The 27,595-nt window shown below is 35.5% G+C and overlaps 1 protein-coding gene across 7 annotated transcripts in view; it reads left to right on the top strand.

Annotated features, from left to right (window-relative positions):
• The window catches only part of CNOT4 (CCR4-NOT transcription complex subunit 4), a 136,624-nt gene that overhangs the window by 51,528 nt on the left and 57,501 nt on the right, over positions 1–27,595 (top strand). For all 7 annotated transcript variants that reach the window (XM_040643966.1, XM_040643969.1, XM_040643968.1 and 4 more), the window contains 5 exons: positions 5,804–6,069; positions 17,821–18,018; positions 25,018–25,104; positions 25,859–25,960; positions 26,686–26,811. In XM_040643966.1, the coding sequence (XP_040499900.1) occupies positions 5,896–6,069; positions 17,821–18,018; positions 25,018–25,104; positions 25,859–25,960; positions 26,686–26,811 (687 nt within the window). In that variant the 5' untranslated portion in view covers positions 5,804–5,895. The remainder of the gene's footprint in view (positions 1–5,803; positions 6,070–17,820; positions 18,019–25,017; positions 25,105–25,858; positions 25,961–26,685; positions 26,812–27,595) is intronic.

Raw genomic sequence — 27,595 nt, forward strand, 5'->3', positions numbered from 1 at the left:
AGGTAGGTATTTTTCTAAAACATAAAAAAACTTTCCTCCTGTTCCTATAGGTAATACAGATGGTCTTGAGTTCCATAGTGTGTGTATATTTCCGGTATGTATATAATGGTACTTTGGTACTTAATTTAAAATGGGGAAGTATTGTTGTTGATATTTAGTAATCAGCTTACCTTGCTTTTTTATGTAGCAAACTGTCCATAGCTAGTGTTTAGTCTGTTTTTTGCCTTTGTGTAGTTTATTATATAAGTAATATGCTTTGTGAAATAGGTGCCTAATATAGAAACAGTGGGTAACTTAGAATATTGTTTCCTATTTTTGAAGAAGGTTGTCAGTCATAAATGACATACAACAAATAATTTATTCCTTTTTTTTTATTATTCATTCATCAAATAAGTGAGTACTTACTCTTTACCACCAGCCGTGTTGTAGCTGCTTGGTATGCTGTCGTAAATGTGATGTGCCAGGTAATTTCTCTGCTCTCCTGAAGTTTCCATTCTAGTGAGATAGGACAGGTTGTTAAGTAAGAATTTTATAGTTATAAAACAGTGATTAAGTAAACTCTAAGTGGTGTGGTATTATACTTACAGGTTTTAAAAAAGTTTATAGTTCTGTGTATATATATTGAGTATATGGTTTTTATGGACACTTAAGATCTATTCTGGATACTCTTCGTGTGTGTGTGTGTGCGCGTGTATCATATCTGTAAATAGCTTTCTATTACGTGTTGTTACAGTGTATTTTGGTTGTGTAGTGTATCCAGCGGTATAATTTGCTGTGCAGTGGAGTTGAATCATATACACATTTACCTAATGACAAAATCAGCTATGAGATTGGCAAAAAATTAAAGGATTAATGACTTTAAGGAACCAAATACTTAAAAGTTTTTCTCAAAAGTGCTGTTTATAGCCCATTTAAGTGTATGTAGTGTATATTTTTCTTTTATTGACTTTTTAATTATAAAATATATCTAACCTAAAATTTGTCATTTTAAGTATTTTTTAAGTGTACAATTCAGTAGCATTAAGTACATTCACAATGTTGTGTAACCATCACCACTTTCTATTTCTAAAACCTTTTTTACCATCCCAACCAGAAACTTTGTATCCATTAAGCAGTAGCTCCTCATTCTCCCTCACCCCAACCCAAGGTAACCTCTACTCTCCTGTCTGTGTCAGTGAATTTGCCTATTCTAGATACCTCATATCAGTGGAATCATATACTTTTCTTGTTGTGACTGGCTTATTTCACTTAGTACAGTGTTTTCAAGGTTCATCCACATTGTAGCATGTATCAGAATTTTATTCTTTTTATGGCCGAATATATTCTAGGTGTACACTACATTTTATATTCATCTGTCTGTGGACACTTGGGCTGTTTCCATCTTCAGCTGTTGTGAATAATGCTGCTGTGAACATTGCTGTACAAGTATGTGTTCAAGTCCCTGCTTTCAGTTTTGGTGTCTCTATCCAGAAGTGGATCATATGCTAATTCTGTATTTAGCTTTTTGAGGAACCACCAAACCATTTTCCATAGTGGCTGCAGTACTTTACATTTTACAATATGTGTTTATACAGATTTTTTTAACAGGGTCCTAAGCACAAAACCACATGTGCAGCACTATAGGAGTGATTTTTGAGCATGGTTTTGAGTACAGGATTTTAATTTTGTGTACTTCACTACATAGAATGTGAGCTCTTTGGTGTTTTAGGAGCATTATATTTATGTCAGATTTATACTGTGTTGTGTTATTAGTTGCAGTTGATGTAGAGAATAAGAACTCAGGTAATGAGGTAGAGATTTTCTCTAGTATTGACTTTTTTGAAAAAGTAACAACATTTTCACTTTTTGGAAATGTGCATTTCATACACAAAGATATGTAGCTGCGACTTCAGTGATCATAATTTCTGTTTTACCATGCTGGAAAGGGCATGGGTTCTGAAGCTGGTGGTCTTACTTTTGAATTGTGTGTTTTAACCCTTGGAGCCACGTTTGCCATGTAGCCTCATGTTCACCTTTTATAAAGGGGATAATGTGTCTTACCAAGTCACTGTGAAGGTTAGGTAGTGTAATGAACTTTTTTTTTTTTTTCAAAATTACTGAATCAATAGCTAATCACTCCTGTCCTAAGAACCCCCACACCTCCTCCAGGAAGTCACTGACTTTACTTTCCTTTTTCAATTAAAAACATCTTCTCTTTCTGTGTCTTATACCTTTGTAAATCTTATTAACTCATTTTGTTTTATTTTTATTTTAATATACTATAAATATATAATTTATACAATATAGTTTTAATATAAATATTAATATTTATGAAATAAAATTATTCTTCCTTAAATGAAAAATTTGGGCTAAGGTATTTGGAGAGGAGAGAGTTTATTCCAAAGCTTATTTTAAAGCTAGTTCAGTAGTGTTACATAGAGGAAATTTATCTATACTTGAATTTTCATTTAATTTTGCGTGTCTTAGCGTTTTTCCGACGAATAAATTGAGTCCTAGAGCTTTCGAGTGTCCTTTCCAAGATCATATAGCCATTTAGTGGAGGGATGAGGCAGAAACCAGCTCTTCTACCTTGTATTCCAGTGTTCTACCACATTAGACTTCTCTCTTACATTTTGCCAGTTCTGTGATTACTTTGGCAACAGGCTTGCATGGCGTCTCTCCATGGTACTAGAAGTGTACAAAATGCACTCGTACTTGTATTAACCATCTTAAGGGACTTCTTGCTGTTTTAGTCCCTTTCCTCCCTCTAAACTGAAAATATGTACTCTTGCAGACCTTTTAAAAAAATGTTTAGGGGTGTCTAGGTGGCTCAGTCGGTTAAGTGTCTGCCTTTGACTCAGGTCATGATCCCAGGGTCCTGGGATGGAGCACCATGTCCGGCTCCCTGCATAGCGGGGAGTCTGCTTCTCCCTCTCCCTCTGCCCCTCCCTCTGCTTGTTCTCTGTCTCTCTCTCTAATAAATAAAATAAATAAATAAATAAATAAATAAATAAATAAAATCTTTTAAAAAGTTTTTTTAAAAAGCAAGCAATCAAAAAGTAAAACTTCAGTACATCATCTATTTTACTTTTTGGAAAACTTTTCAATTCATAAATCCCAGCTGTTTATCTCTCAGCATCCCATAAATTATCTCACTAAAACTCAAGTAAGCTGTTGTGGAAGTGATGCCATGTAATCAGAAGTACATTAGAAGTGTAGATAGCACTGCTGAAGTAGTTTCCAGTTAGTGGAAACTATGTTTGAGTCTGTTTTTTCTGCAGGTATAGTTTGGGATGTTCAAGTTGGAGGAGCTATAAGAAATCAGCTCAAATTTTAACATATGAAGAAACAGATTTTATGTATGAGGAAACTGATAGTAGCAAAATTGGGTCTGCAAACCAGGATTCCTGAATTGTTTATAAATACATGTACCATGTCTTTTAAAAAAATTATTTTGAAATAATTATAGAGTCATAGGAAGATATTTTTCTTCTAATTATTAAAAGTCAGATTTATGGGATGCCTAGGTGGCTCAGTTGGTTAAGCATCTGCGTTCAGCTCAGCCAGGGTCCTGGGATCGAGTCCTGCATCAGACTCCCTGCTCAGTGAAGGGCCTGCTTCTCCCTCTGCCTGCCACTCCCCCTGCTTGTGCTCTCATTCTCTGACAAATAAATAAATCTTTAAAAATAAATAAATCAAGCTGGAGGGTAACATAGACAATAGCTTCCACATAAACATATAAACCTTGTATGTGTGTATATTTGATTTCTCTAAGAAAATAAAGCACATTAAATAAATTATTTATTTATTTATTTATTTATTTATTTATTTATTTATTTATTTGAAAGAGAAGAGCGCAAGCGATGGGGGGTAGGGGGGAGGAGCAGAGGGAGAGGGCCAAGCAGACTCTGCACTAAGTGGGGAGTCCATTGTGGGGTTCGATCCCATGACCTGGAGATGACAACCTGAGCCAAAATCAAGAATCAGATGGTTAACCGACTTAGGCACCCAGGCGCCCCTCTAGCTTGCTTTTGCAAAAACCCGACAACTATATAATAGGCATCTTCTGATTCAGGACATCCAGTTTATGACTATATCATTATTTAATGATTTCCCAACTGATGGACAGTTACTTTGCAGTTTTCTGCTCTAGGAACAGTGCTGCCAAACAGAGCAAAGTACTTGGTGCACAGGTGTATTTGTGTGGGATAGATTCTAAGGTGGTACAAAGGCATGGTTAACAGCACAGATTCAGGGGCTAAGACTTGCCGGAATGAATCCAGGCTGCACCACTTAAGAGCCAGGCAACTTAAGGCAAGGTACTTTTTGTGCTCTCGTTTTTGCTGAAAGAGGAACTTAGATCAGTGATAATCTTTACTTCCTGGGGAGACTAACTTCTTTGATAGGCTAAGGGGGGGGGGGAATGCTCTCTCACTATTTACTAACCAAAGAGGTTGATCATCTTCATATGTTGTAATTATTTATAATTCTGTGAATTACTCATTGTCTTTTGTTCTCATTTTGGTCGACTTAATTGCCTTTTTAAAATTGCTTTGTGAGATTTGTTTATATACCCTGGACCCTAAGTTTTCTATATAGTGAATATATCCTTTACTCTCTTGCTTGCCTTTAATTTTGTGTTTTCTTCTTTCCACATTACTAAGTTGACCATTTCTTTCTGTGTAGATTGATCTTTAAAATAAATAGACCAGAATTTTATTATTGCTTATAAACTGGTGTGTCCTTATCATATTGATTTGTAAATGTCAGTGTTACTAAATATTAAAATCTCATAAATTCATGGTTCTGTTTCTAGAGTGTTTAGGTTGTTTAGTCTTTTGTCTATTTTTATACCCATGTCAAATTTTAAAAATTACTCTAGCTTTGTAGTACAGTTCAGTATCTGATAGCACAAATTTCTACATTTCCCCCTAGAAGTTTTAAAGCAGTTTGTATGCATTTACTCTTTCTTGTAAACTTCAGAATCAGCTTGTTGAATTGTATTATTTTGGTAGAGATTACATTGACTTTATTTTGGAGGCTAAAATAGTGATTTCAACATGTTTTAATTTACCATTGACTTTACTGTATTGTTACATAAAGATTTTCAACTATCCATAATCTAAAATGAGAAATTATTTAATTTTTCAAAACACTTTGGAGTATGGAATCTTTTTGGTTTCTTCCCCCTTCCTGTTTTTTGTAGGATTTTGTACCATTACCATAGAAATCCTTTTTTGGCTTTATATGTGCTTATTTTACCAGAGGTTTTCATTGGCATAATAATACATATTTGATCGTAAACCATTGAGTTCTATGGCATATTTTTTCAGCTCTAGTCTTTTTCTGTGGTGAAGGTTTGATATTAACGTAATTATAGATGACTGAAGCCTTTTCTATTTCTTTAGGTTTATTCTGTAAACACATTTATTTTCTGACACATTTTAGAATTCTGTAGCCTTTTAGTTATGTGGCAGCATTATTAGCTTTTAGGTCAAAGATAAGACAGTGTAGAGTGTGTTTTAAAGCTATATATTATTTATTCTCCTAAAATGTGCTATGATTAGGTACTAGGTTAGTATTAAATATTTCATGTAGAAAAAAGGAAGTTCTTTTGTCTTTCTGTTGAGTACAAAAGATTAGTGATGCTAGACTTCTTATTTTGACATTCAAAAAAACTTCAGAATTCCATTCTGAAATCTCATCTGAGATGATAGCAAAATTTGCTTCAGATTGTACAAATTTTTTGTTAATATGGTTCCTGATGATTGAAATGCCATTTTTTTCCAATAGTAAACAGTATACTTTGTTTCTTCTCATGCAGGTCTTTGAAGTTCTACAGTTTAGTTCTCAGTGCTGAACTTCCTTCTCCCTTAAGTTATTATAAACTTTTGCTGCTGTTTAATAAACGTGAAGATGTCTCGCAGTCCTGATGCGAAGGAAGACCCTGTGGAATGTCCTCTTTGCATGGAGCCCTTGGAGATAGATGATATCAACTTTTTTCCTTGCACCTGTGGCTATCAGATTTGCCGATTTTGTTGGCACCGAATTCGCACTGATGAAAATGGACTTTGTCCTGCATGTAGGAAGGTAAATACTCCAAAGTAACTTCGTGTAGTTTTTTTTTGCCCCATGTATATAAGTAGATTTAAAAGAATCTACAGACCTCAGGTGACTTTATGTGTAGCAGTATATTTTTAAGATGATAATGAAGTAGAAAGACACTATATGACCTTGGTAAAGTCATATAACCTCTTTGGTTGACCTTTAGCTTTCTTATTTGGAGAGATTCACAAGATCAGTGTGCTAGATATTTAAGAGAATTAGGAGTTGGAGAGGCAGTAGATTTAGCTGAGGGGAAATTCACTTTAATTTTCTAGTACAAAATAGAGGAAAAGTTTTGACATTTACTAAAAGAGGTCATGGGTTAAAATGACAGAAATCCTACTTCAGAAGGTAATGGTTACTCATTTGTTGAGTCTTTACAACTCTAGGCTGTAATGCTATCTTCAATGTATATTGAAACTAGGCCTTTCAAGTAACTTGTCCACAGGCATCAGCTAGTGGGTAATAGGTTTGGGATTCAAATATAAATCTTTTGAGTCTTTTCTAACTCTAAATAGTTCTATGATTTTTACTATTCCTGGGTCTTGTTCACATAAGCGGGCACAACAGTTATTGTACAGTGAGTGACTTAATAGAGTAAGTAGGATTGCTGCATTTCTATTTTGAAGGACTTTATTTGTGATCTCGGGGTTAATGCAAATATCTAATTTTTTTTTGCCTTTGCTTTTCAGTTCTATTGGTATGGCTTAAACTTTTCTGTTTACCCATTTCAAAAAGCTCTTATTATGTTCGTTACTACAAATTTTGAGAAAGCAGGAATGTGTTTTAGATACCTAGAATATTTATTTTATCTCTCAGTTTTCTTACCAGAGAGATTATCTCTCAGAAGACAATGCATTATCCAATTGTTTTTTTAATCTAGTGGGCATTAATATATGTTACCTGAATGAAAAAAGGTTAGATCTACTTAATTGTTGAGTTTATATACAGTATATATATGTAGTATATATAACAGATAATATTTATAATGTATATATGTTATATCTTTTTGTATGATTAATGTATTTTAGGGATGTGAATGAAAAGCAAGTGAAAACTTTAATATTAGCTTTGGTCAAAATTTGTAATAAATTTGTGTTAGTGGATTTTAAAAAGCATTCAGTCATATTTTAAAAATTGGTTCCTGGTTATTTCAGAAGAAGACGATTGTATTGAACTATTTTGTTGGAAGTGGTAATTTTTAGTATAGCCCAAGACTATAAGGCTTGCGAAGTTGTTTGACTTCATTACGTTTCTCTCTTTTTCTTTTGGTGTGAAGAGGAGTCTTAATAAGAAGACCACTTGTTAAGTAGTCATTAGAGAAAAATCAATTATTTGGGGAAATGGCAAAAAAATTCACTTCACTTTTAGGGGGTTACCTAGAATCACCTTAAATTCTTAGAAAGTAGAGAAAAAAGTAGAAAAATTTTAAGAATAAAGCAAAATAATTTTAGCAGAGCTGGTTATTGATAAAAATGTGCCTTTCTGGGAGGACAAGCAAGTGTGAAGAATCGGAAAGACAGTAGGCCATTGGGATCAATTTTAAGAAAGAAGCATTAGCTCAAACATACTCAGGATAAGGCTGCTGAGAAAAGATAAGAGTAGTGGTACTTTTAAGATCCTAAGGAAAATCAGTGTGGTTGCCTGAGTGTTGCATTGGAGGAGGATATGGATCCAACCTAACTTTTATGCCATGTAGCAGAGACAGATGCTCTCTAGCTGGAACACTGGTTATAAATTTGGGTCAGAGCCTTAAGGTAGTTGGAGTTACCCTGGAGGAACTAAGACCTCCTATACTCAGAAGATGAATTATTGATATATTCTGTCCACCAGTTTGTCCTCTTTGTAGTCACAAAAGAGCATCCTGCAGTAAACACAAATAGCATTTATAGACCGTTGACAGAGTTCTTACATGTAAAAATGTGTAAGAACCAAGAATTAACAGACATTTCAGGAAAACCAACATCAGTACCAAAAATCAGTAAATAAAAGAACCTAACAGAGGTAAGCAAAGAGAAAGAAACATTTAACAGTGTCGTTAATGCTTCTCAAACAAATAAAAGAGAATGGCATATCTATGTAGAAGGAACTTTTTTTAAAGAGCAGATTAGAGATCTTGCAAATGAACAATCTTATGAGTGGGCTGAAGAACAGAATGAACAAAGTTCAAGAACAAATCAATAAGTTGGAAGATTTTGCTGAGTATTTTTTTTTTGTAGCATATAGTACAAAAAGATTTTTTTTTTAAAAAAAGCATGAAAGAGAAGTTAAGCAACATAAAAGATCTACTGGTTCTAATCTGCTGAGAAAAGCTACAGAAGCAGTGAAATAAGAATGGATGGGAAGGAATAAAAGAACCACTAGAAGAAAATTTCTTGTGAAAAGCAGTTGTCCTTAGAAGGGCTGTGTGAGTAGGAGACAAGATGACTGAAAAATATCAACATCTATTAATAGAATTGTAAAATTTTAGAATATCTAGAATAAAGACAAAGTTCTCAAAGCTTTTGGGAGAAAAGTGCATAGACTACAAAGGAACAAGAATAAAATTGATACTGGTGTTTTTGTTTTGTAACAATAGAAAAGAGAAAATAATTGAGAAATTTGTTTTTCCAAATTTTTGAGAGTGAATAACTTTGAGGAATTCTTAATTTCATTCACATGTAAAAGCATAATAAAATATTTCCAGACATAAAAAGATTCATAAGGTTTAATATCCACTATACAGGACAAGTAGAAGAGTTGGTGACTGTAAGGGAAGTAAAGAATGGCCATTGAGTGAGATGGGGAAAACCTCAGTTGGAACAGGTTTTTGAGATCAGGAACTCAGTTTTAGACATGTTAAGTTTGAGATTCCTATTAGAAATCCAAATGGAGAAATTGGTTAGGTGAATATTCAAATTTGGTTCTGGTATGGAAATAATAAATTTGAGAGTTAGCATATAGCATGTTATTTATAAAGTAATACTAGATGAGATCACAAGAGAGGGTCAATAGAAAAGATGAGAGATTGTCTAAGGAAGAGCACCAAAGCTCTCCAACATTTGTAGAAAGAAAAAAAATCCTTATTAAAGAATTATGAGGCAACCTCCTTTAGGGTTTCTAAGTTATAATCTTTAGCTGAAGTGGTTATTGTTAAGTCAGACCAGGAGGAATTTTTTTGTTTTCTTGTTGACTTAATATAACTACAACTGCTAGAACTTCTGCTTGGTCTCTGACTACTAGGCCTTGCTCCTACTTGTCTCATGGCTGGAGTGGGTCATGGAGAGCAGACAGTGCAGGCCACACAGAGTCTCGGTTTAGCTTTGCCAGAGTGTGCTGAGCACACTTAGCACACGTAGTTATGAAGCTGCCCATCTCAGTCAGGGACCAGCAAGTCTTTACATCTCTGTAGACCAGCCTCAGTGGTTATGTTAACACAGGAAAACCTCAGGTGTTGCCCGATGCCTGGAGAAGACCGTGAATCTGCCATGTACACATAGCCCAGCCCTGCTGGGAGATGGCCTGCAGAGGTCTCTCTGTGAAATGGCAAATCAAGATGATTTAAGTAAACTTGGAGATGCAGGGTGGGAGTTGGTTGAAGCAAGCCCTGGCTTGGGTGCACAAATGAAACCTGCTTGTTTACATAAAGGGCCTCTTTGCTTTAGTAGTTTTGAAAAGCAGAGAGGTGGTCAGGCTTCAAAAACCAAGAGAGTTTAATGTTTCTCTTTGGTCCTAGTTGCTGAGCCTAAACAGATCAGAAAGACCTTCATGTTTCCCTAAACTAAGGCATAAATTACCTGGTCATTCCTTAGACTGTCTTTGTATGTTCTTTTAGTGCAACATTTCTGGGGGAAATACCTGGTAGAAACAGCAGATGTGGGAACCCAGGTGGTGTACTGACGTAGCATCATACAGTAATGACTCACACGGAAGCCAGACTGGCCAAAGAGATGAAAACTTCAACAAAGTTACTGTTATTTTCATCTCAGAAATAATGGAGGATATTACATCCATGAAACAAGAATGGGATTGTCTAAAAAAATTCAGTGAAGGATAAACACAGTTACTAATAATTAAAATATAGCAGAAATAACAAGGAAAGAGTTGGGAGATGAATTTGAGAACATTTCCTAAAAAGTAGTGCGAAAAGACAAAGGAGATAGAATATATGAGAGAAGAGATAACTTTATTTGAGGATCAATCCAGGAGGTCAAATACTAAATAAGTTAGTGTTCTAGAAACAGACTACAGTAATAAAGAAGGAAAGTTGTTTCAGAAATATGATTGAAGAATATTCCCAAGACCAAAGGATATATTTCCAGATTAAAAAGGCCCGTCAAGTGCCAGGCACAAACTTTTCTATTTTTAAACAGAAACTGAAAACGAAGAAGTTCTGCAAGCTTCCAAAGAGGAAAAAAGTAGGCTACACATGAAGATCAGGCATCAGAATCATTTCAGAATTCTCAAAAGCAAGACTTGAAGCTAGAAGATATTTCTGAAGGAAATTTATTTTCGTCCTGGAACTCCATATCTGCATGTTAATTAAGTGTGAAGGTACATGAAGACATTTCAGACTTGATAGATCTCGAAATTTTTTTTTCTTTACCTTCCGTGCCTTCTCTCTCAGGAATCTCCTGCAGAATATGCCCCACCAACGTGAAGGAATGAAGAAAAGAGAATACATGGGATAAAGGAAAGAGGTGATCAAATAGAGGAGCAGTGCGATGGGATTCCTGAGATGATGGGAAAGAGGACAACCAGTACAGAATGTGGCAGATCAGAAAGTTGCACGAGAGGGGTTTCTACAAAAAGATAAAATTGAGAGAATACTTGGTGTTCTAAAAGAGAATTGTGTTATGAGGCCGTTTGAACATTTGGAGGAGATTTGATGGTTGAATTAGTAATAAATGTATATAGATCTAATGAGTTAACACTAGGGGAAACAAAAAACTGTACAAGAAAAGCAATCATATTATGCTACAATGGCTCAGATATGTTGTAGGGGTTGAGATTTTTTTTTCCCCATACAGATATATTGTTACAGCATCATTTGTAGAAAAGATTATCTCTTCACTGTTGAATGGTTTTGAGCTCTTTCTTTAAAAAGGAGTTGCTTATAAATGTGTAAGTTCATTTCTAGAATTCTTCCACTTCCATCCGCAGACGATTGTTTCTATCCTTATCCCAATACCATACTGTCTTGATTATTCTTAAGTCTTCAAATCTAGTATGATAAATCTTTCAACTGTGTTATTCTTTATAGAATTTATTTTGGACATCTAAGACCTTAGCATTTCCACATAAAGTTTTTAATTAGTTTGTAATTTTATACAAAAAACCTACTCGGCTTTTGATTGAACTTGATTAAACAGGTCAATTTGAGGAGAAATGACATCTTGAAAATGTTGGCTCATCTAGTTCATAAATAAGGTTTATCTTTCCAGTTTTCTAGGCTTTAAACATTTATAAAACCATGTTCTGTAGTTTTCAGCATATGGAGTTGTATAGCATGTTTTGTTATATTTATCTGTAACTATTTTATGTTTCCTGAGCTTCAGCATGTGATGTTTTAAAAATTCCATTTTCTAGTTCATACATAGAATAATTGATTTTGTTAAACAGATTCTTTAGGCTTTCCTAAGATGACCATGTCTTCTGTGAATAAAGACAGTTTTACCTCTTCTTTTCCAACCTTTATGTTTTTAAATTACTTTTCTTGCCTTATTGCACTGGGTAAGCCCTCCAGTAGAACACTGGAATAAAGTGCTAAGAACAATTATCTTTGTTTCCAGTTTTACTGAGAAGACATTGAGTATTTCACAAGTATGTGACTGGCTGTGAGTTTTTCGTAGATGGTTTTTCATCAGGTTGAGGATGTTTTCCTTGCTTACTGAGTTTTTATCACGAGTGGGTGCTGCATTTTGCCAAATGCCTTTTCTGTTTCTTTTGAAATGATCGTGTGTTTTCTCTGTCATTCTGCCGAAATGGTGATTTTGGATGATTGATTTTTGAATCAGACTTCCCTTCTAAGGATAAACCTCATTTGATCATGATATATTACCCTTTTTCTTTTAAATTTGCTAATGTTTTCAGAAAGATTTTTATATCTGTGTCATGAGAGGTATTTATTTGTGGCTTTATATTGTTTTTAGATTTGGTTTCAAAGTAATACTGGTTTCATAAAATGCGTTAGGAAATGTTTCCTCGTCCTCTGTATTCTGAAAAAGTTTACATGTGATTGGTATTACTTCTTTTTTATTTCCTCCCCAAATTCGTTATTGACCTGAACTCTATCAGATTGTCTTTATTGGAGAGCTGCCTATGGGAACTAGCTATCACAGGATTCCTCTATGTAAATTTCTGGAATTCTTTTTGGACTGGTTCCTGCTTTGTGATATTTTGCCCCATAAATTTCAGTTGCCTCAGCCTCTTCAGGTTTGATCACTTTCCCCTCTGCTCAATGTGATTGTTAGACCCAGTCAGGGTCCAGTAAGTGCTGGAAGAGCAGAAAGCTAGGATAGACACTCAGTGGTTTTCATCTCTCTCATTTCTTTTCTCTCAGCAGTCACAGATTTGCTGTTCATTACCTATATTATTTGTCTGAAAACAGTTATTTCATATATTTTGTCTCATTTTCTAGTTGTTTATGTTGGTAGGCCTGGTCTGTTACTATCTCCTATGTCATGGCTGAAGGTAAAAATGTATAAGTAACATTTGAACTTTATAATAATGTAATTGTGAATGTTGACCTAAGCAAAATTAAGGTGAAAGGTTAGAAAGTAGACTTGGGATGTATGGTTAGGCTGGTTGAAAGAAAGCTGCCTCGTCAACTTGTATAATGTGATAATATGTAGAATTGAAAAAGCAAGAAGTAACCATACAAGCCACCTTATTTAACAATGTGATAGTAAATGATAAAACAATGATCTAAAAGAGTCTAACAGGATTATTTCTAGGTAAAGACAACTGGTTCAGGGAAAGAAAATGAGAGGTTATTCTTTTCCCCAGTAAACCTTGTAGAACTGTTTGACTAGGAACATATGTAGGAAATTATCAGTGAAACTAGGGAAATCACAGGAAAGAAGATATAATAGAACTGGTATTAGTCTTAATCAAATTTAAGATCAAACACATTTTAAAAGGGAAAAGAGGAATGTTTTTAATTGCTAAATGTCCGTAAAGTCATGGAATTTTATTTACTTAACAGTAGAGCCTTGAAGTATATAGAGCTGATATAAATACCAGGAGAAACTATATCCATATCCATAATGGAGAGAATTCTAACTTCTGTATTTTAGAGTTTGATAGATGAAATAGACCAAAAAAAGGAAATGGACAAAAAAATTTTTTTGAAGATTTTATTTATTTGTCAGAGAGAGCACAAGCAGGGAGAGTGGCAAGCAGAGGGAGAAGCAGGCTCCCCATTGAGCAAGAAGCCTGTTGTGGAACTTGATCCCAGGACCCTGGGATTATGACCTGAGCTGAAGGCAAATGCTTAACTGACTCAGAGCCACCCAGGCATCCCAGGAAATGGAAAATTTGAATAACACAGTTAGCAAGCATGTGTGTGTTTGTACATGCACACAACTTTGTACACATTAATACAAACCTTTGTTTTATTTTTTTTAATTTGTTTATTTATAATCTCTACACCCAATGTGGGGTTCAAACTCATGACCCCAAGATCAGAAGTCATATACTTTTCCAACTCAGCCAGCCAGCCAGCCCAGATTAGTACAGAACTTTAAAATACAAGTGCAATGAGCATAAAAATTGACTGTTAGGCTACAGTGGAAGTATTAAACAGTTCCAAAAATAATTCAGTTAGGTATATCTTTTTATTTATCCTGCTTGGGGTTTATAGGGCTTCTTAAATCTGTGTCTTGGTGAATTTCATTAATTCTGGGGGAAAAAATCAGCTATCATCTCTTCAGATACTGCCTTTTCTCTTTCTTTATCTGGGATTCTAATTACATATTTTTCAGATTTGTTTTCACTGCTTTTCATGTCTCCTAATCTCTTTTCTGTTTGTTTTCTTAGTGCATTAATGGATGATTTCTCCTGATCTTTTTGTGTTTGATTTTTTTTTTTTTAGGTCCAGTGTTTTGCTAAATATAAATATGTCTATTGAGTTTTAACATTTTGCCTTTCTAGAAGTAATGTTCTCTTTTCATGTTTGGTATATTTTAAATATATTTTTTGTACCCTGCTCCTAGTTTCAAGTTTATCATATATTTGAGGGTTTTTTTGGGTTTTTTTGGCAGCAAATCATATACTTGTTTAAATGGATAAGCATTATTGTTTTTAAATCTGTGTCTAATAATTCCACTAGCCAAAGTCTGTGAGGAATGTTTCTACTGGTGGTTGTTCATGTTGTTTTATTTCTTTATGTGCTTGGTTATATCTATGCCTACTTCCTGTTTTTTGTCACTGAATTATTTGTAGGGTTGTCCAGGGCCCAAGGTAGATTTGGCCTTCTGTAGAGAAACTTTGATTTGGCTTCTGCTGGATCCTATGAACAGTGCCAATAGGGATGCCTCCAACATAATGGTTGCTGGTGGGGCCAAGTATAAAGGTCTTAGGTCTCTAGGATGCAAATCTTCCATACGGTTGGTTTCAGCAACTTCTTCAGGATGTTTTTCTTCTATCCCCATTTTATCTTATCTCTGTAGTTTGTTGTTATCCTGAGACTGAAAGAGCCTTTTGGGGACAGGCTAGGTCTCAGCTTAACATGGGGTTGAGTTCCCCAAAGACTCTTCACCTTGGGCTGGCCCTGGGCTTTGAATGCTGACGCTTCCTCCCCATTTGTTGTTACACAGACTTTACACTTAACTCTCTGAATTTTGACTTTTCATACAGAAATTGGCTTGGGACTGCCCCACTGCAGATCATTATTGTTTCTAAGATTAGTTAAAAAACAAAACTTTATATAGTATTTTTCATTGTTTCTAGGAGGAGGAAAAGTTAAAGCTGTGAATGTATTTATTGGAAAACAAAGAACAAAAACTAGATTAGCTTATTTCTAGGTTAAGAAACCAAGAAAGAGTAGTAAACATTGTGACAGTAGAAGCAGAATTAAGCAGAATTTGGAGAAATAGAAAAAAAGTAGTATTTCAATATAAGAGCTGGTTCCGTGAAAGACAATAAAATAATCAAACTCTTGGCTAGTCTGATCAGAAAATAAAGAGAAAAACCATAAAGATACATTAGAAATAAAAGTGGGACTATGACTACACACATGAAAGAAATTAAGTGATCACACTAGAGATTGTAAACCATCGTAATTAATAGTTTGGCAATTTATCGTCAAATTAACACTATTAAAAATATTTTACACATTAAAACTGCTTCTCCACAGGTGCCATATTTTGCTTTAGTTGATATATAACACACAATAACATATTTAAAGAAAAATTTCCTTTTGTACTTTTCATTTGATGCTATATTCCTGGAAAATTAAGTTTAGTGTACATGTTTCAGTAAAAAAGTAAACCACATGTGTTTTTCATCTCCTATTTTTAGACTTTCTCCCTTGCTCATCTCTTTGTATCAGCTTATTAATTTTCTGTCATTGGGTTTGTAGAGTAGGTATTTATGGCGGTGTGTGTGTGGTGGAGCAGCTGTCATGGAGTGCATGCTTTTCCAGCTTTTTCTGGAACCTTGAAAAGTTAAGATTTTTTTAAAAGGGAAATTAACAATGCTTAATTCTTTGTTCTAGAGAGTAGCTTGGCGTTCATTTGGCAAATATTTATTGAGCGCCTAAAATGTACACTACTTAGCTTTATATTTTATCCTGGAGAAAGACTTCGGGTTATGCAAAAGTCACATGAGTTTACCAAGTCAGCTGTTTTATATGCCTCCTACTCACAAGTAAGTTGGAGTATGCCAAATAGGACCAATTAGCTGGAAGATTCAGATTTTTATTTTATTATTTTTATTCAGATTTTTAAATGTGGAAATCAAATGGTATGGGTGCTTGCGTCCTCCAGGACCACTAAGAATTATGTCTGAATATTTAAGAACAGGATTTTTGGAGACCTTATGATATTACCAATAGAAGCTGAGGAACATAAAGAGAAGTCTCACTTTCTTAATTGCCTTCAGCATTAATCTGAGTGTGTTCACAAATCTGAGGGGTTTTGTTTTTGTGTTTTACTTACATATGAAAAGATGAAAGTACCTTTATGTTAAAAATATAGCAAGATTTCAGGCTTTTGAATAGTGTCTCCACTCTACCTTGTTCCTACCTTTTTTCTTGAAGACATCATTTCTGTTAGTCCCTACTCCTGTATTCTGACAGGCACAATTTCCTATTTCTGGGATCTCTTCATATCCACTTAGATATGATTGTATTTAATGTGTCCCATCTTTCATTTATTATTGACTATTTATTTGGGGGGGGCACAGGGAGAGAGAGAATCTTAAGCAGGCTCCACACGCAGCATGGAGCCCAATGCTGGTCTTAGTTTCACAACCCTGAGATCATGACCTGAGCTGAAATCAAGAGTCGGACATTTCGGGGCACCTGGATGGCTCAGTCATTAAGCGTCTGCCTTCGGCTCAGGGCGTGATCCTGGCATTCTGGGATCGAGCCCCACATCAGGCTACTCCGCTGGGAGCCTGCTTCTTCCTCTCCCACTCCCCCTGCTTGTGTTAACCTCTCTCAATGGCTGTCTCTATCTCTGTCAAATAAAAAAAAAAAAAGAGTCGGACATTTAGCCACTGAGCCACCCAGGCGTCCCTATTTTTTACTAGTAGTAATAATTAATAACTTATTGAATGCTTATGTGTAGGACACAGTTTTAATCACTTTATAAATGTATAACTTTTCTAACTCATACAGAAACCCTCTGAATAAATTACCGTGATTCCTATTTTACAGGAGAAATGACTGAGGCAGGCAGGTCACATAACTTATGGCCAAGGTCTCTCATAGTAAAGAGGAGCCAAGATGCAAAGCCAGGCAGTGTGATTCAGGCCACCAGTAGCCTTGGCATTAGCGGTAGGAATGAAAACAATATTGTAATGACAAGAAAGGGAAAAAAATTGTAGCAGTATAATTGCTGGTATTTACTGAGGGATTACTGTGTGCTATTCATGATAATAATGGCTTTATAAGAGTTATTTTACTTTTACACCAGCCTTTAAATCATTTTCATCTTACTATTGAGGACACTGAGGCATAGAGTTTCATTAACTTGCTTAAGTCCACGTGTCTAGTAAGTGTTGGAAACTAAAGTCAAACTCCTAAGCCAGAGTATCTATGGATTATTGTTTATTTGCCCATTTATGTTCCTTTTAGATTGACAGTGAATTAAAGAATAAGTACTTCATTAATCTAGCACATAGTATGTTTTCATTAAATATTTGTGGATTGTAATATATAAACCTATGTTTAGATGAGATAAGTTATACTCTGCCGCTTACACAGCACCCTGGAAGCTTTCTTTTCCTGTCAACTCTGCTGGATGCGATAGGGAATACCACGATTGTATTTTTTTTATTATAGAACCTTTCTCAGTGTTTTAAGTTTTAGTGCTAAAAGTGGTTTGTGCTAAGTTCTAAAAAAATAAGTATTTTTAAAACTTTTATCTTAAGTTTATTAAATAAAAATATTTTAAGCAGTTAAAAGATTTAGAAAAAGAGAGCTGTAACAAATAACTGCATACCCATTATCCAAAATGATAATTGGTTATTCATGTAGCTTATTTCTTTTCTTATTTAATGCTAACTTCTATGTTTGTTTTGTGATTAAAGCCATATCCAGAAGACCCAGCAGTTTATAAACCACTCTCCCAGGAAGAATTGCAAAGGATAAAGAATGAGAAAAAACAGAAACAGAATGAGAGAAAACAGAAAATATCAGAAAACCGCAAACATTTGGCTAGTGTACGTGTTGTACAAAAAAACCTCGTCTTTGTTGTAGGTCTCTCTCAGCGCCTAGCAGACCCAGAGGTAAGTCCTCTTCTGTTTTCTTGCTCAACCTGACATTTTTTTCTTTTTTGCCTCTCTTATTTGGAAATAACAGCTGATCTTCCCTATTTGCAGGATTCCCCTGAAATTATTAAAACTTAGGAGAGAATGGGAAATGATTTTTTAATTATCTCTAAGAATCCAATGACCATTTGTGATCTTAGGCAAGTGTCTTAATCTTTTTGGCCTCATTTTCTTCAGTTGCAAAACGAGGCAGTTGAACTAGATCTCTGCAATCTCCTTCAGTGCTAATAATCTCTGAAAGTTGGATAATGGTTCCATTTTGCTATTCAGGCTAACATGTGACATGACTACTTGGTTTCTTTCCTCTTTTCTGTAGCTATATAAGGATCACAGTGGACATGCAGTTACATGAACCCACTAGAGATCTGTATTTTTTTTTTAATCCTGTCCACATAGTGATTCTTGGTTATTGAACAATTATAGACCTGCTGCTACACTGTACCATCATTCTTTATTCATTTATTTTAAGCCAATTTTGGGGAAAGAATTTGATGAAGGAAAATAATGGACCAGGTTCTGTGTCGTTTGTTTGGAGGCAGGGGAGGCCTTAACCCTTTTGTTCATTACCTTTTTTTTGCCTTTCGCCACATGCATTGTAAGAGTAATGTTGAGCTTATAACTTTCCCTGATGCCCTTGGATGTACATCTGCTAATTTTCAGTTTCTGATATATTAGGAGGGGCTGACTAGATTGATGGGAGAGCAGGTAGAAGCTGATTGACAGCCAGAGTGTTTGCTTCAGTAGGATAGAGTTGGATTTGGGGGATCTGCCAGAAGTACTCCCTGAGAAGGGTTTGGAGTAGTCCTTGTCATCATGGTACCAATAAGAGGGAGGATTATAGTGAATATGCTTAGGGAGATGGGAATCTTCAGACTTGGCTAAGTGGGCAAAGACCCCAGTGGAAGGAAATTTAAGGAGTCTAAAAATCGATTTTGTAAAAATCAGTTTAGAGAGAATAATGTATATTTATTAATGATGAGCTTACTGTATAATTGAGGCTCTGAAGGGCTTCAGGATCAGGAGAAGAGAAAGTCAGGGAGACCTTAGTAAGAAGCCTTTATCATTGGCAATAAACACAGAGGCAACTCCAGAATTACTTGGTCTGAAGTCTGGGGATACTGGCATTAGTGGGCGGCATGAATCCTTCAGGAGACCAGGTTTTTTCCAAAGCCAAAGGGGGCTGATCTAGAGTTCTACAGGAAAAGACTTCAGTAAGAGCTGTTAAGGATGAGAGCTCGTTTTAGGCCTATGACTCAACCTCAGCAGCCAGTTCTTTTTGTTTTTAATTCCTCTGGCAGGCAGAATCCTACTTCCCCTGTGACCATTTTCTTGAACACCACTACAACTTTATACGCCAGTCCTTCTGTCTTCCCCTTTCAACTCTGCCTTTTTTCTAATCAGAGGGCACGTCTTGCTTTTGCAAGTTTTTTATTTTATCTGTCTCTATTTACTCCTATTAATCTTACTGATTAGAATCTACTTTGGCATTTCTGAAACTGCTATTCTGGTAAACCAATGGAACTTTTATTTTGATTTGACAACTCTTGGAAATGCATGTACTTGATTTTGTTAATACATCCTGCCTGGATCCTGTCACCTATATTACTGGAGGTATATGGGGAGCAGCACCTGAAAGCTGGCTAAAATTAAGCCATAGTCTCAGTCTGGTTTTTGGATTATAGGTTTCCTACCTCCTCTTGAGATTCTGTGATTTGTTTTTATTTACTTACAGAGGTTTCTTATTTCCATCTCAAGTGACATGACTCCAGTAACATTAATCTGAAGAACTATTACACAGAAAAAAAATTAATCTAGGTGGTGACTAGTGAGAGAAGGTACTTTATCATGAATCTAAATGTACCTTAAAAAAAACACTCTACTTTGGGCGCCTGGGTGGCTCAGCTGTTAAGCGTCTGCCTTCGGCCCAGGGCGTGATCCCAGGGTCCTGGGATCGAGCCCCACATCGGGCTCCCTGCTCTGCTGGGAGCCTGCTTCTTCCTCTCCCACTCCCCCTGCTTGTGTTCCCTCTCTCGCGGGCTGTCTCTCGCTCTGTCAAATAAATAAATAAAATATTAAAAAAAAAAGCCATTCTATTTGTTTTATACTTTTGAAATCATTGTTGCTTGGTGAGAGGACAGTGAATTTTTTTAAACATTCATTTCTCTCATTTATTTCTCTTGAAACTCTAGGAAGACCAAAGACCAGTGTTTTTTGTATTCTTTCCTACCACTTCTAAATAATAGCAAATTCTCTTAATTTATTGTGTAATCTTTTCAGTTTGGAAAATTTAAAGTTGGATTTATTAGAAAACTTGGTTTCAAGTTGTTAGTGTAACTTTCAGGTCAAAGAAGTCCCCTATTTACTTATTTTTGGATGATGAACAATTTGATATTTGACTGAATTCTGATTAGCAAAACAAGAGAGCTTAGGAAAAATTCAAGCTTATTTTGAAAATAACTTGTGCATCAGAAAACTTAATACCAAAATTAATTGTCAAATGTATTCATTTATTGATCAATAAAAAAAACTTTTATTTTTTTAAGATTTTATTTATTTGAGAGAGAGAGAGAGCAAGCACGAGTGGGGGAGGAGTAGAGGAAGAGGAAGTAGCAGACTTCCTGCTGAGCAGGGAGCCAGATTCCGATTCCGGCTTAACTGACTGAGCTACCTGGGCACCCCACAAAAAAACTATTTTAGAAGATATGATAGGTAGTTAGAGGCAGTGATGAGAAGTGATCATCTTCCAAATCCTAAAATTTATAGATTTGCTGGAACCTAATTCATTCATTTTATGAATTAACTCTTGAATACTTACCATGTTTTAGGTACTTTGATGTTGGAGATAAAATAATTTAGCCAGTCACAGTCTCTATGCTTAACTAACTTACAGACTATTGGTAAGACAGGATTTAAGTCCTTTTTTTTTTTTTTCTTTTTTAAAGATTTTATTTAGTTATTTATTTGAGAGAGAGAGACAGAGATAGCATCAGAAATAGCAACAGAAAGAGCGACAGAGAGCATGAGCAGGGAGGAGAGGGAGAAGCAGGCTCTGTGCTGAGCAGGAAGCCCAATGCAGGGCTCAATTCCAGGACCCTGAGATCATGACCTGAACTGAAGGCAGATGCTTAACTGACAGAGCCACCCAAGCACCCTAAATTTAAGTACTTGTAGGTGTGCTGGGCATTTATAAACAGGGAAGTACAGAGTTTGGGGGGAACGTATAACAGTGGGGAACTTGGCTAGTATAGAAATCCACAAAAAGCCTCCCAGAGGAAAGGATAATTAAGAATTACTAGAGATTGGCTAGGCAACAAATAAGGACAGGAGTGTCCTGGGTATGTGGTGGTTCGAGAGAGCAGCTTGTTTGAGGAACTTAAAGACTTTAAAGACAGAACCATGTTATTTTACAAATGAGAAATTGAGGCATAGGGAGGTTAAGTGACTTAGTTAAGTGAACTGGGATCACACAGCTATTTCACAGCAGAGCCAGAACTAGGAACCACCCCCTTCCCAACCCACCAGTTTTTTAAAGGTCCTGTTCCAGGGTATTTTACACTGATAATTGGTCTGTTGTTCATCCATTCCCCTAATTTATCCATTCATCCTTCTATCTGCTTACCAAGTTTTTTATTTTCTCTGTAGTATCCATGAAGACTTGACTATGTTCCCAAAGAATATATAGGAAGACATTAGGCATGCCATTGGGCATTTATAATTCTGTCATGTGGCCTTGTGTATTCTATATTAGTATTAAAGCTGGCTCACTGTGAAGTAAATATGTGGGATTTCATATATGGATAATGTAGTGATATGCAGCGTGCTTTACCTACTCCCCATACTTCTGAATCACTAGAATACTGTTCTGCTAGTTGTATGTTTAGGTAGAATCTGGAGCACTTAATATAGAAAGTTTAAATTATTTGAATTTCCCTTGCCTGGCCGGGCAAGCCATTTCTTATCAGCCATAGGCCATTTGCTAATACTTTGGGGCCCACCAGTGTTTTTTTATCCATGTAATCCTTTTTGTTCAGTGCTGACACAGTTACTTTTCGGTTAGCATTTATTGAGTACCTACAGTGTGCTGGGCAGTATGTAAGACACTGAATATACACCAGTACAAAGGTAGTCCTTGCTTATTTTCAAACTAACAGTGTAATATAATATGAGAAGTACTTTGTGCTGTGGAGGCACAAGAGAGAGCACCCGATCTTGTTGGGGAGGTATGTACTCTTCCACTATCTTTGGGGCAAAGTGCTTCTGGTGCAGGAACTGTACAAATTCTTCAGGATGAGAAAGATCTCGGTCTGCAAGTGATTTTTTTGGCTGGAAGATTAGAGTGCATTGGTGAGAGATGAGGCTGGTGAGGTAAGTAGTAACATACAATGAAGGGCTTTCTAACCATGTGAAGGAGTTTGCACTTTATTCTAAAGGCAGTGGGAACCTGTTGAATGTTCTTAAGAACAGGGACATGGCTAGATTTGTGCTTTGAAAATAATCATTCTGGCTTCAGTGTGACATGTCAGTATAATTATATACAAGTCTTATGTTGTATTGAAGGTGTTATGCCCAAATACTGGCCAGAAACTATTTCCATAAGTGAGTGGTTTTCAACCTTATCAGAGCCAGTACCCGTGTTTTAAAATATAACACTGTGTGACTTTTATGAAGTGATTTCATGAAATAAAGAAATAAAAGGGAAATAATTTATAAAAAGACTATTTCTACATGTAAAATTTTGGGTACCACTACTCTAGAACCTTGCTACTCAAGGTGTGGTTTCTGAGCTGGTAGATTAGTATCCCCTGGGTGCTTATTATGTAAACTCAGGCCCTGCTTCAGAGCAACTAGATCTGAATATGCAGTTTAACTAAGTCCTCAAATGATTTGTTTGCATATTCAAGTTTGGGGAGTACTGTTTTTAAATACGCAATAAAATAGTAAGATGCTTGCATGTGTGTGCAGAATCACTGTGGGTGTGACACCTACAAAGGCAGATTGTTAAAGGTATATGTATTGGCAGTCCAGATACTATGAAAAGCAAATGATGTGATTTTTCTGAAATAACTCTTGGTATAATTCTGAACAAAGCACTTGTAGTCTTCCCTTAATTACATATTATTTCCTTTCCTATAAATTCAACATATGTCAAAACTGTAGGGAACTACTTCTGAGTTTATATATAACGTGGAATTTGTTTCTATGTTCACTTAATTATAAATAGGTTTCTCAGTTACATGAATGTCTTGTAGAACATTCAAAAGTTGTGCAGGACAATTCTTTATTGTGCAGGACTAGCCGGAGCATTGTAAGCCGTTCCTGGCTCCCATCCACTGAACATAAGTATCGCCTCCCAGTCCCTTTGACAACCTCCCCCAATAAAAGCTCCCACAGATTTTCCAAATGTTCCCTTGAATGCTGCCTTCATTGAGAGCTACGGCCATAACTCAGATGTGATTTGAGATGCTGATGCAGCACAACGTGTGACCAGCCTGAACTCCCTGAAGCAGGTATTCTGGCTCTGAAGCCCTGTGCTGAGTTGGTGTGCATCCAGTTGGAATATTGAGTGCAGTTCTAAACTCCACCAGCCAGGAAGCTTCTCAAAACAAGCTCTTCCCTACTCATCAGCCCTGAGACTTTGATGGGTACAACCTGAGGGTCATTGGTTTTGCCACTTAATAGTCTCATTTGTCTTGGGGGATCTGGTGGAAAAAAGATTGAAAACCAATACAGTCACCTCATCTTATAATCCATTACAATTGGCTATAGGAAATGTAACAGCCTTATACTTATAAGAACCTAAAGTAAAATGTGGTAAAAATAATGATGTTAATTAATTTGAAAACTATTAAGGATTAATGATACCTCAGCCAGACTCTTTCACAAAGCTTTGATTCTGTCATATGCAGAACATATTGGCCAAGATTTTAAGTATGTGAGAATGTTATCAAATTAGAGTGTTTGGAAAGAATACTTTGCACACACATGGAAAGGTACACACAGAAAGCTTTCCTTGAGAGAGCTTTTTATTTGGGAAGGTTGTAGGAACAGTAGGTCTATAGATAAATTCTAGGAAAAGAATAAAATGTAATTTTGGAGTAGTTGCAAATTACAAGGAGAGGTTTTTAAATCAAGTTACGTATTAGTCAAATTAGGCAAGGTCAAGTAAGTCTCTAAGAGAAGTTAAATGAATGCATGTAGTGATCACAAAGTAAAGGAAATGACAGAAGTATGAGGGGGAATAACCACCAAGAAGTAACCAGGTAATAGAGAAAGAAATGTATAAATTTGTTTCCTCAATTTTTTTCCATCCATCACCACATATATGTTATTTACCAGGAAAAGGGAAGAAAAAAACAGGAGATAATCAAGAAGTGGTAAAATTGACACAAAGAAACTAAGTACACACACATTGTTGAATCATGAAGCCTAAGGTTGAGGAACATTGTTACCATATTTGCAATTTGTAGCTTTAATGTAATATATCAAATGTCATATACAGTAGATTTATTAGTAAAGACTCTACTATGTCTGTTCCTGAGTTTTTGTCTCTGTTTAATACATAATTATTTTGGTCATTCTTTTGAAAATTACTTTTTTATAAGAATTATCTATTAATGAAAATGTGGTTAAGATATTTGATCTGTTTGGTATTTAAGACCACTGTGAAGATAAGATCCCATGGATTATTGGTGTACATATTAAAACGTAGTGGGTAGTACCAAACTTAGTGAGTCTTTAGTTTCCATATAGTGGGTCAATTAAAAATAGCTTTTGGACTCTGTTGATGATTTCCTATAGGTTAATCACAGAAATTGTAAATAGGTAGTAGTCACATTTATTAGAAAACTTTAAAAATTATTTTCCTTTCACTGAAGAGGGATGGTGTATGTTCCCATTATAAGGATAACGTTGATGAAAATGGGGACACATTATACCTTATTTCTTCTTCTTTTATAGGTTTTAAAACGACCAGAATATTTTGGGAAGTTTGGTAAAATACATAAAGTTGTCATCAATAATAGCACATCATATGCAGGCTCACAGGTAACTAATTATAGGGGTTTTTGCCTTTCTTCCCTATGGTCTAGGCTTGACCTGGGCTGTTCAGAAGGAAAATCTACTTTCTGGGATTAGGAAGCCTGAGGGTCAAGGATTTAAGCAGTGTAGTGACCTCTACTGGTGGGGTGGGGGAATTTCTGGTGCTCATTTGACTTCAGGACTTAATAGTAGTAAGATAGTACTAAGAAATAGTAAAGATAGTAGTAAGAAATAGTAAAACAAAGATTAGGTGATGGTTTGAGGGGGAGGGGGAGTTGAGTCTATTATCAGGCAGTGTAATAATTAGATGATGATTTCAAATTCATATTTTCAGGTATTGAAAACTTAATAGGGCATCTTTGTTATGCTGGTATTAGCAGATAGAATACTCTTGTAAATTGCATTTATTTTTGGGAGAACATAATTGACACAGTGTCTTTAAATTTTATTTTTTTAAATCCAACTTTCAAAATTTGTTGTAACCTTGACGAGCCTGTCAAATGACTTTAGAAAAATAAATACCAAGCCAGAGATGATACTTTATCCATATTATATTTTAGTCTACTTAAAATCAGATAATTGTTTTAAGATGAGCTAGTATATGGTTTAATCAAAGCTACTACTATTTCTAATTATTGTCATTATTACTAATGATAGTAGTAGTGAAGGCCTTTAGAATTCCCTAGGCAGAGTGCAAAAGAATTGTTTTTTTCAAGTTTTTCTTGAATTTGAAACTAGTAACAGTGTGTTTTCACTTTAGGGTCCAAGTGCCAGTGCTTATGTAACCTATATCCGGTCAGAAGATGCTCTCAGAGCCATACAGTGTGTCAATAATGTGGTAGTAGATGGCAGAACACTTAAGGTAATATGGTCCTCTTGATTTTTTTTAAGGGGGAAGAGAGAAAATACAGTAAATCGGGGAGAGCCTAGCATTTACTTCTTACATTTGGAGGGAGTCTGTTTGAAGATTGCTTCTTAAGCATCCGTACTGATTTATGATAGCTTATTTGTTTACTACCAGCTTATGTAGGGTCTTGTTTTACCAGGTAGGAATAAATACATTCATTATTTGGTGATAATCTTTAAAAAATCTGTATTTACACGTAATCTTATTTTGTGAAAATAGGATCTGTTATTCTTATCAGAAGTAGATAATGGTTATAATTTGTCAGTACTTAAAGATTTGCCCATTGATCAATTAAGGTTTGAGTAAAGGGCCACACTAAGCCATGCTTTGTATAAATGGAAAAAGGATGGCATAACTAGAAAAAAGAATTTGCTTAGGTGCCAGACTTCTGTAACATGAAGTAGATTTTATGTATCTTCTCTTCTTATCTCTAAGGAAGATGATTTGGGTACTCAAGTTCTGGAAAATCTGAGGTGTTTTCTTTGGTTCTTCCAAATGAGCATCATCTTCAATAGATCCTGCTAGTAAGAGTTTAGTTCTCCAGTACTCAGAGGCATACTTCTTGATTTGTCATGTCTGTGCCTCATTTGAGGTGAAGTGAAAACACCAAACATGGAAATTCTCATTGTGTCAATTCACGTTTTGGGTCCTTATTTCCCCCTCCCTGACTCTTTCTGCAGGCATCCCTAGGTACAACAAAATACTGCAGTTACTTCTTAAAGAATATGCAGTGTCCAAAGCCTGACTGCATGTATCTACATGAATTGGGGGATGAGGCGGCCAGCTTCACAAAAGAGGAAATGCAGGTAGTAAATTAATGTGAATTATAAACTTTGCAGAAAAGGGAGTATTTTTCTTTAAAAGTTAAAATTGTAAAAGCAAAAACGAGGGATTTTATTTTTTTTAATTGTTATTAAAGTAGCATTTTCCAAACAGTGTTCCATGGAATGTCAGTTTTACAGAATATTGTTATGATAAAAATCGGTCTGTAGTCCATTAAGTTTGAAAATGCTAGATTAATGAAGATAGTTTTCTTTCCTGCAGGACTTCTCAGAGTCTTTAATATGCTAATACATACCCAAGAATGTACAATCAGAACTTAATTGACCAAGGAAAGCATTTTGGTAAATGCTACTTTAGGGGGAATATCAACAAAATGGAAGCCAAGTGGGTTACTGTAATTATGAGGGGTTTTTTTCCTTCCTAATTTCCACTCTTTACAGAACCTGCTAGAAAATAATAACCTATCAAATGTTTCCGATAACCTAACGTTTTTATAAAATGGTTCTCCCCGTGAAAGTGTACACTGAGTCAGTGTCCTGTGAAGGGTGAATTGAAGGTTTATTATCCTGTGTTTTTTTTAATATTTCCTGTTCTCTGTTCTCCTTTCAATTTGTAGTATTATAAATGTGACTTTACAAATAAAAATGTTGACCATATGCATATTAAGTAAGGTTTATACCAGAGCACAATGCTGCACTTCCCTATTATAGATGAGGACATCAGATTGTTGCTGTAGACTTTTGCAGTAATACTTTTCATTTAGAAGGTAGAGGGGCATTGATTGCCACCTTGGACTCTCCAGGTCAA

Source organism: Ursus maritimus, unplaced genomic scaffold (assembly GCF_017311325.1).
Source record: "Ursus maritimus isolate PB19 unplaced genomic scaffold, ASM1731132v1 scaffold_3, whole genome shotgun sequence".
NCBI classification, from domain to species: Eukaryota; Metazoa; Chordata; class Mammalia; order Carnivora; family Ursidae; genus Ursus; species Ursus maritimus.